Source organism: Cyanistes caeruleus, chromosome 39 (assembly GCF_971803275.1).
Source record: "Cyanistes caeruleus chromosome 39, bCyaCae1.hap1.1, whole genome shotgun sequence".
In the NCBI taxonomy this organism is placed as follows: domain Eukaryota; kingdom Metazoa; phylum Chordata; class Aves; order Passeriformes; family Paridae; genus Cyanistes; species Cyanistes caeruleus.
In genome coordinates, this window is record NC_141740.1 from 435,068 (window position 1) to 444,522 (window position 9,455).

The following is a 9,455-nucleotide window of genomic DNA, read 5'->3' on the forward strand; positions in this document are numbered from 1 at the left end:
GGCGGCCATCGACTGGTTCGATGGTCAGTGACCAAAATTCCTGAATCCCTGAATTCCTGAAATCCCAAAATTCCCAAAATCCCCAATTCCTGAAATCCCAAATCCCTGAAATCCCAAAATCCCCAATTCCTGAATCCCTGAAATCCCCGAATCCTGAGATCCCAAATCCCTGAAATCCCTGAATTCCTGATTCCCCAATCCCCCCTCGGCCAAGGCGGCCATCGACTGGTTCGATGGTCAGCAAATTCCCAAAATTCCTGAATTCCTGAAATCCCAAAATTCCCAAAATTCCCAATTCCTGAAATCCCAGATTCCCGAAATCCCAAAATTCCGAATCCCTGAATCCCTGAGATCCCCGACCCCCCCTCGGCCAAGGCGGCCATCGACTGCTTCGATGGTCAGTGACCAAAATTCCCAAAATTCCTGAATCCCTGAAATCCCAAAATCCCCTGAGATCCCAAAATCCCTGAAATCCCAAATCCCTGAAATCCCAAAATCCCTGAAATCCCAAAATCCCTGAAAATCCCCAATCCCTGAAATCCCAAAATCCCTGAAATCCCAAATCCCCAATTCCTGAATCCCAGAATTCCCCTGAAATCCCAGAATTCCTGAAATTCCTGAAATCCCTGAAATCCCGGAATTCCCAAAATCCCCAATTCCTGATTGCCCGGAATTCCCAAAATCCTGAAATCCCCTGAATTCCCTGAAATCCCAAATTCCTGAAATCCCAAATTCCTGAAATCCCAAATTCCTGATTCTCGGAATTCCCAAATTCCTGATTCCCTGGAATTCCCAAACCCCTGAAATCCCAGAATTCCCCAATTCCTGATTTCCCGGAATTCCCGAAATCCCCGAATTCCCAAAGCCCGGAACCTCCCGAATTCCCGACCCCAAATTCCCGCCTTCGCCTCAAAACTCCACTTTTTACCCCAAAATTCCCTTTTTCCCTTCCCGAAATTCCCCTTTTCCCGCCATTTCCCCGGGGATTTTCCCGCCATTTCCCCTGGGGATTTTCCCGCCGTTTCCCGGGGGTTTTCCCGCCGTTTTCCCCGGGATTTTCCCGCCATTTCCCCGAGGGTTTTCCCGCCATTTCCCGGGGATTTTCCCGCCATTTCCCCGGGGATTTTCCCGCCATTCCCTGGGGTTTTCCCGCCATTTCCTGGGGATTTTCCCGCCATTCCCGGGGATTTTCCCGCCGTTTTCCCTGGGGATTTTCCCGCCATTTCCCAGGGATTTTCCCGCCATTTTCCCGGGGGTTTTCCCGCCATTTCCCCAGGGATTTTCCCGCCATTTCCCCAGGGATTTTCCCGCCGTTTTCCCTGGGATTTTCCCGCCATTTTCCCGGGGATTTTCCCGCCATTTCCCTGGGATTTTCCCGCCATTTCCCGGGGATTTTCCCGCCATTTTCCCTGTGGATTTTCCCGCCATTTTCCCTGGGATTTTCCCGCCATTTCCCCGGGGATTTTCCCGCCATTTTCCCGGTGTTTTTCCCGCCATTCCCGGTGTTTTTCCTTTGCAGGGAAGGAATTCTCGGGCAATCCCATCAAGGTTTCGTTCGCCACGCGCCGAGCGGATTTCACCCGGGGCGGGGGCGGCCGGGGCCGCGGCCGGGGAGGTCAGAGCCAAAATCCCCCCGAATTACCCCAAAATTACCCTGAATCACCCCAAAATCCCCCTGAATTACCCCAAAATCCGTTTAATTGCCCCAAAATCCAATTAATTATCCCCAAATTCCCCCTTTTTTACCTCAAAATCCATTTAATTATCCCCAAATCCATTTAATTATCCCCAAATTCCCCCTTTTTTACCCCAAAATCCCCCTGAATTACCCCAAAATCCATTTAATTATCCCCAAAATCCATTTAATTATCCCAAAATCCATTTAATTACCCCAAAATCTATTTAATTATCCCGAAATCCATTTAAATATCCCAAAATCCATTTAATTAACCCAAAATCCATTTAATTATCCCCGAAATCCCCCTCAATTACCCCAAAATCCGTTTAATTACCCCAAAATCCATTGAATTACCCCAAAATCCGTTTAATTACCCCAAAATCCATTTAATTACCCCAAAATCCATTTAATTACCCCAAAATCCATTTAATTACCCCAAAATCTATTTAATTATCCCGAAATCCATTTAAATATCCCAAAATCCATTTAATTAACCCAAAATCCATTTAATTATCCCTGAAATCCCCCTCAATTACCCCAAAATCCCCCTGAATTACCCCAAAATCCGTTTAATTACCCCAAAATCCATTTAATTACCCCCAAAATCCATTTAATTACCCCAAAATCCATTTAATTATCCTAAATTACCCCAAAATCCATTTAATTATCCCCAAAATCCTCCCCAATTACCCCAAAATCCCCCTGAATTACCCCAAAATCCATTTAATTACCCCAAAATCCATTTAATTACCCCGAAATTCTCTTTAATTACCCCACATCCCATTTAATTATCCCAAAATTCACATTAATTATTCCAAAATTCACTTTAATTGCGTCAAATCCCTTTTAATTATCCCAAATTTCCTTTAATTACCCCAAAATTCCCTTTAATTACTCTAAATGTCTTTTAATTGTTCTAAAATCCCCTTTAATTACCCCGAAATCTTCTTAAATTATCCCAGATCTTCTTTAATTATCCTAAATATCCTTTATTTATCCCAAAATTCCCTTGCCTTACCCCGAATTCCACTTTTTTTCTCCCAAAATTCCTCTTTTTTACTAAAATCACCTATTTTTCCCCCAAATCCATTTTCTATCCCCAAATTCCCCTCATTTTCACCCAAAATTCCTGGGTTTTTTTGCGATTTTCCCCAAATTCCCGTTTTTGGTTATTTTTATGAATTTTCCCAATTTCCCATTTTTTTGCCCCATTCCAGGCCCCCTGGGCCGGGCCGGGTTCGGTTCCGGAGGCTCCGGCTGTCGATGTTTTATTGATTTTCCCAAATTCCCCTCATTTTCACCCAAAATTCCCGGGTTTTTTTTATGATTTCCCCCAAATTCCCGTTTTTTGGTTATTTTTATGAATTTTCCCAATTCCGGGTGTTTTTGCCCCATTCCAGGCCCCCTGGGCCGGGCCGGGTTCGGTTCCGGAGGCTCCGGCTGTCGATGTTTTATTGATTTTCCCAAATTCCCCTCATTTTCACCCAAAATTCCTGGGTTTTTTTGCCATTCCAGGCCCCTTGGGCCGGGCCGGGTTCGGTTCCGGAGGCTCCGGTTCCCAAATTCCCCTCATTTTCACCCAAAATTCCCAGGTTTTTTTATGAATTTCCCCAAATTCCCGTGTTTTTGTTATTTTTGTGAATTTTCCCAATTCCGGGTGTTTTTGCCCCATTCCAGGCCCCCTGGGCCGGGCCGGGTTCGGTTCCGGAGGCTCCGGCTGTCGATGTTTTATTGATTTTCCCAAATTCCCCTCATTTTCACCCAAAATTCCCGGATTTTTTTTATGATTTCCCCCAAATTCTCGTTTTTTTGTTATTTTTATGAACTTTCCCAAATTCCCATTTTTTTGCCCCATTCCAGGCCCCCTGGGCCGGGCCGGGTTCGGTTCCGGAGGCTCCGGTTCCCAAATTCCCCTCATTTTCACCCAAAATTCCCGGGGTTTTTTGTGATTTTTTTCCCAAATTCCCGTGTTTTTTATTATTTTTATGAATTTTCCCAATTCCGGGTGTTTTTGCCCCATTCCAGGGCCCCTGGGCCGGGCCGGGTTCGGTTCCGGAGGCTCCGGCGGCCGCGGCGGCTTCAGCGGTGGGGGAGGGGCGCAGCAGCGAGCGGGGGACTGGAAATGCCCCAACCCGTGAGTGCCAAACTGGGTTATACTGGTTTATACTGGGATTGGACTGGTTTGGACTGGTTTGGACTGGGATTGACTGGTTTGGACTGGGATTGATTGGTTTGGACTGGGTTATACTGGGATTGACTGGTTTGGACTGGTTCAGACTGGTTTGGACTGGTTTATACTGGGATTGACTGGTTTGGACTGGTTCAGACTGGTTTATACTGGGATTGACTGGTTTAGACTGGTTTATACTGGGATTGACTGGTTTGGACTGGTTCAGACTGGTTTGGACTGGGATTGATTGGTTTGGACTGGGATTGACTGGGTTATACTGGGATCGATTGGTTTGGACTGGGATTGACTGGTTTAGACTGGTTTATACTGGGATTGACTGGTTTGGACTGGTTCAGACTGGTTTGGACTGGGATTGATTGGTTTGGACTGGGATTGACTGGTTTAGACTGGTTTATACTGGGATTGACTGGTTTGGGCTGGTTTATACTGGGATTGATTGGATTGGACTGGGATTGACTGGGATTGACTGGTTTATACTGGTTTATACTGGGATTGACTGGTTTATACTGGTTTATACTGGTTTGGACTGGTTTATACTGGTTTATACTGGTTTGGACTGGTTTGGACTGGGATTGACTGGTTTATACTGGTTTATACTGGGATTGACTGGGGTATACTGGGATTGACTGGTTTGGACTGGTTTGGGTTGGTTTGGACTGGTTTGGGATGGTTTATACTGGTTTAGACTGGTTTGGGCTGGTTTGGACTGCGATTGACTGGTTTGGACTGGTTCAGACTGGTTTAGACTGGTTTAGACTGGTTTGGGCTGGTTTGGACTGGTTCAGACTGGTCCGGACTGGGAGGGTTGGGTTGGGTAAAGCTGGGGGCGGGGTCTGTCCTGTGATGTCACTATCACCGTGATGACGTCACTGATGACATCATGATGACGTCACGGGGCGTGGGAGAACGGGGGGGAGGGAACTGGGGGGAACTGGGATGAACTGGGACGGGGGGGGTGGGGTTCTGGGGGCGGGGTCTGTCGTGTGACGTCACTGATGACGTCACAGGGCGTGTGAGAACGGGGGGAGGGGTCGGGTGGGGGTTCTGTGGGCGGGGCCTGCGGCGCGGCGTCGCTGCCGTCGCGATGACGTCACTGATGACATCACGATGACGTCACAGGGCGTGTGAGAACATGAACTTCTCGTGGCGCAGCGAATGCAACCAATGCAAGGCCCCCAAACCCGAGGGGGGGCCCGGGGGGCCTCACCTGGGCGGGGGCGGGGCCGGAAAATACCCCGGGGGGGGCAGAGGAGGAGGAGGAGGAGGAGGAGGAGGAAACCACATGGGTGAGTACACCTGGACACACCTGGGGGACACCTGGGGACACCTGGGGACATCCTAAATACACCTGGAGTACACCTGGATACACCTGGGTACACCTGGGGACACCTGGGGACACCTGGGGACACCTGGAGTACACCTGGGGTACACCTGGGGACACCTGGGGACATCCTAAATACACCTGGGGACACCTGGATACACCTGGACACACCTGGGGACACCCAAAATACACCTGAGTGATCACACCTGTCACACCTGTTGTGTTCACACCTGTTACACCTGTCTGATCTCACCTGTTGTATTCACACCTGTTCTCACCTGTCCAGGTGGATTCAAGGATCGCCGCGGCGGCGGCAGGGGCGAATTCGATCGCGGGGGTTTCCTCACACCTGTCACACCTGTCTGATCTCACCTGTTCTATTCACACCTGTTCTCACCTGTCTGTTCTCACCTGTCTATTCACACCTGTTCTCACCTGTCCATTCTCACCTGTCCAGGTGGATTCGAGGATCGTCGCGGCGGCGGCAGGGGTGGATTCGATCGCGGGGGTTTCCGCGGGCACGGCGAGCGCGGGGAGTTCCTCACACCTGTCACACCTGTCACACCTGTTCTGTTCATACCTGTCTGATCTCACCTGTTCTGTTCATACCTGTCTGATCTCACCTGTTCTATTCACACCTGTCTGATCTCACCTGTTCTGTTCATACCTGTCTGATCACACCTGTTCTATTCACACCTGTCTGATCTCACCTGTCTGTTCTCACCTGTTCTATTCATACCTGTCTGATTTTACCTGTCTGTTCTCACCTGTTCTATTCTCACCTGTTCTCACCTGTCCAGGTGGATTCGAGGATCGCCGTGGCGGCAGGGGTGGATTCGATCGCGGGGGTTTCCGCGGCCGCGGCGAGCGCGGGGGTTCCTCACACCTGTCACACCTGTCACACCTGTTCTATTCACACCTGTCTGATCTCACCTGTTGTGTTCACACCTGTCTGATCACACCTGTTCTATTCACACCTGTCTGATCTCACCTGTTCTGTTCATACCTGTCTGATCTCACCTGTTCTGTTCATACCTGTCTGATCTCACCTGTTCTGTTCATACCTGTCTGATCTCACCTGTTCTCACCTGTCTGTTCTCACCTGTCCAGGTGGATTCGAGGATCGTCGCGGCGGCGGCAGGGGCGGTTTCGATCGCGGGGGTTTCCTCACACCTGTCACACCTGTCACACCTGTCACACCTGCTCTATTCACACCTGTCTGATCTCACCTGTTGTGATCACACCTGTTCTCACTTGTCTGTTCTCACCTGTTCTCACCTGTCCAGGTGGATTCGAGGATCGCCGTGGCGGCAGGGGCGGATTCGATCGCGGGGGTTTCCGCGGCCGCGGCGAGCGCGGGGGGTTCCTCACACCTGTCACACCTGTCACAGCTGTTCTATTCACACCTGTCTGATCTCACCTGTCTGTTCTCACCTGTTCTATTCATACCTGTCTGATTTTACCTGTCTGTTCACACCTGTTCTATTCTCACCTGTTCTCACCTGTCCAGGTGGATTCGAGGATCGCCGTGGCGGCAGGGGCGGATTCGATCGCGGGGGTTTCCGCGGGCGCGGCGAGCGCGGTGGTTTCCTCACACCTGTCACACCTGTCACACCTGTTCTGTTCATACCTGTCTGTTCTCACCTGTCTGATCTCACCTGTTCTATTCACACCTGTCTGATCACACCTGTTCTATTCACACCTGTCTGATCTCACCTGTTCTCACCTGTCCAGGTGGATTCGAGGATCGCCGTGGCGGCAGGGGTGGATTCGATCGCGGGGGTTTCCGCGGGCGCGGCGAGCGCGGTGGTTTCCTCACACCTGTCACACCTGTTCTATTCACACCTGTTCTGTTCACACCTGTCTGATCTCACCTGTTCTCACCTGTCTGATCTCACCTGTCCAGGTGGATTCGAGGATCGCCGTGGCGGCAGGGGCGGATTCGATCGCGGGGGTTTCCGCGGGCGCGGCGAGCGCGGGGGCTTCCTCACACCTGTCACACCTGTCACACCTGTTCTGTTCATACCTGTCTGTTCTCACCTGTCTGATCTCACCTGTCTGTTCTCACCTGTCCAGGTGGATTCGAGGATCGCCGTGGTGGTCGCGGTGGTTTCGATCGCGGGGGTTTCCTCACACCTGTCACACCTGTCACACCTGTTCTATTCACACCTGTCTGATCTCACCTGTCTGATCTCACCTGTTCTATTCACACCTGTCTGATCTCACCTGTTCTGTTCTCACCTGTTCTCACCTGTCCAGGTGGATTCGAGGATCGCCGTGGTGGTCGTGGAGGTTTCGATCGCGGGGGCTTCCTCACACCTGTCACACCTGTCTGTTCTCACCTGTTCTATTCACACCTGTCTGTTCTCACCTGTCCAGGTGGAGGTTTCGAGGATCGCCGTGGTGGTCGTGGAGGTTTCGATCGCCGGGGTTTCCTCACACCTGTCACACCTGTCACACCTGTCACACCTGTCTGATCTCACCTGTTCTATTCACACCTGTCTGTTCTCACCTGTTCTCACCTGTTCTCACCTGTCCAGGTGGAGGTTTCGAGGATCGCCGTGGTGGTCGTGGAGGTTTCGATCGCGGGGGTTTCCGCGGGCGCGGCGAGCGCGGGGGCTTCCTCACACCTGTCACACCTGTCTGATCTCACCTGTTCTATTCACACCTGTCTGATCTCACCTGTTCTCACCTGTCCAGGTGGATTCGAGGATCGTCGCGGTGGCGGCAGGGGCGGATTCGATCGCGGGGGTTTCCGTGGCCGCGGCGAGCGCGGGGGCTTCCTCACACCTGTCACACCTGTTCTGTTCATACCTGTCTGTTCTCACCTGTTCTCACCTGTCTGATCTCACCTGTCCAGGTGGAGGTTTCGAGGATCGCCGTGGTGGTCGCGGAGGTTTCGATCGCGGGGGGTTCCGCGGGCGCGGGGAGCGCGGGGGCTTCCTCACACCTGTCACACCTGTCACACCTGTTCTGTTCATACCTGTCTGTTCTCACCTGTTCTCACCTGTCTGATCTCACCTGTCCAGGTGGAGGTTTCGAGGATCGCCGTGGTGGTCGTGGAGGTTTCGATCGCGGGGGTTTCCGCGGGCGCGGCGAGCGCGGGGGCTTCCGGGGCGGCCGCGGCGGCGACCGGGGCGGCTTCGGGCCCGGCAAGATGGACAGCAGGTGAGTTTGGGGAGAAAAAGGGGGAATTTGGGCAAATCCGGGTAAAAAACGGGGATTTTGGGGGGGAAAAATGGGGATTTTGGGGGAAAAATGGGAATTTTGGGGAAAAACCAAAAAAAATGGGGATTTTGGGGAAAATCCTGGTAAAAAATGGGGATTTTGGGGAGAAAAATGGAGATTTTGGGGGAAAACCAAAAAAAATGGGGATTTTGGGGGGAAAAAGGGGGAATTGGGGAAGATCCTGATAAAAAACAGGGATTTGGGGGGGAAAAATGGGGATTGGGGAAAACCCCAAAAAAAAGAGGGATTTTGGGGTTAAAAATGAGAATTTTGGGAAAGGAAATCAGATTTTTTGGTGGGAAAAAAATCAGGATTTTGGGAGAAAAAAATGGGAATTTTGGGGGAGTAAAGTTGGGATTTGGGGAAAAATCCTGGGATTTGGGGAGGGGGTGGGGAAATTGGGATTCAGGGTATAAATTTTGGGATTTGGGGGAAAAAATTGGGATTTTGGGGGGAAAAATTGGGATTTGGAGGAAAAATCCCGGGATTTGGGGGGAAAAATGGGGATTTGGGGGGAAAAATTAAGATTTGGGGTAAAAATCCTGGGATTTGGGGGTTGTGGGTGGGGTTTTGGGGGAGGGGATTTCGTTAATTGCGGGGCGAGTTCGTTAATTGCGGCGTTAATTGCCCCTCCCCCCCCCCCCGTTGCAGGGGCGACCACCGGCAGGACCGACGCGAGCGGCCATATTGAGCCCCTCCCCCACCCCCGCCCCTCCCCCACCCCCCCTCGTTTTGTATTCGCCCGCCCCTCCCCCATTCCCCGCCCCTCCCCCACCCCTCACCCCCCCCGCGGGCTCCTCCCCCCCGCTTTTAACCCGCCCCTCCCCCACAATAAAGGAATTCTGGGGGAGGAGCTTCGGGCTCGACTCTGATTGGTCGGGATGGGGGAGGGGGCGTGGCTTCATTAAGGCGCTAATGAGGCACTTCCGGTCGTTAATGAGCTCATTGAGCGGTGACGTCATGGAGGGTGGGGCTCCTGAATAAGGACAGCCCATTAAATGTGTGGGTGGGCGTGGTCTTGAGCTTTATTTGCATAA

The 9,455-nt window shown here is 51.6% G+C and overlaps 1 protein-coding gene and 3 long non-coding RNA genes across 8 annotated transcripts in view; 1 reads left to right on the forward strand and 3 right to left on the reverse strand.

Annotated features, from left to right (window-relative positions):
- Nucleotides 1-9,455, forward strand: part of FUS (FUS RNA binding protein) — a 37,160-nt gene extending 27,705 nt beyond the window's left edge. Inside the window, exons 11-16 of the mRNA XM_086872161.1 lie at nt 1,520-1,615; nt 3,704-3,812; nt 4,989-5,155; nt 7,570-7,575; nt 8,220-8,358; nt 9,070-9,455. Of these exons, the coding sequence (XP_086728287.1) occupies nt 1,520-1,615; nt 3,704-3,812; nt 4,989-5,155; nt 7,570-7,575; nt 8,220-8,358; nt 9,070-9,109 (557 nt within the window). The 3' untranslated portion in view covers nt 9,110-9,455. The remainder of the gene's footprint in view (nt 1-1,519; nt 1,616-3,703; nt 3,813-4,988; nt 5,156-7,569; nt 7,576-8,219; nt 8,359-9,069) is intronic.
- Nucleotides 5,530-7,132, reverse strand: LOC147647357 (uncharacterized). The gene is made up of 6 exons (XR_015281600.1): nt 7,065-7,132; nt 6,835-6,867; nt 6,683-6,796; nt 6,597-6,624; nt 6,269-6,372; nt 5,530-5,587 (listed from the first exon to the last, which is right to left on the reverse strand). It is a non-coding gene; the product is annotated as an uncharacterized LOC147647357 (long non-coding RNA).
- LOC147647358 (uncharacterized) lies at nt 5,729-6,006 on the reverse strand. Its single transcript, XR_015281601.1, has 3 exons — nt 5,973-6,006; nt 5,887-5,914; nt 5,729-5,755 (listed from the first exon to the last, which is right to left on the reverse strand). It is a non-coding gene; the product is annotated as an uncharacterized LOC147647358 (long non-coding RNA).
- On the reverse strand, nt 7,145-8,087 carry LOC147647359 (uncharacterized). 5 transcript variants are annotated; one of them, XR_015281596.1, is made up of 5 exons: nt 8,005-8,087; nt 7,830-7,858; nt 7,660-7,688; nt 7,519-7,547; nt 7,145-7,258 (listed from the first exon to the last, which is right to left on the reverse strand). It is a non-coding gene; the product is annotated as an uncharacterized LOC147647359 (long non-coding RNA). The 5 variants fall into 5 exon arrangements; XR_015281595.1 differs by having other exon boundaries at nt 8,019-8,055; XR_015281594.1 differs by having other exon boundaries at nt 7,830-7,872; nt 8,005-8,037.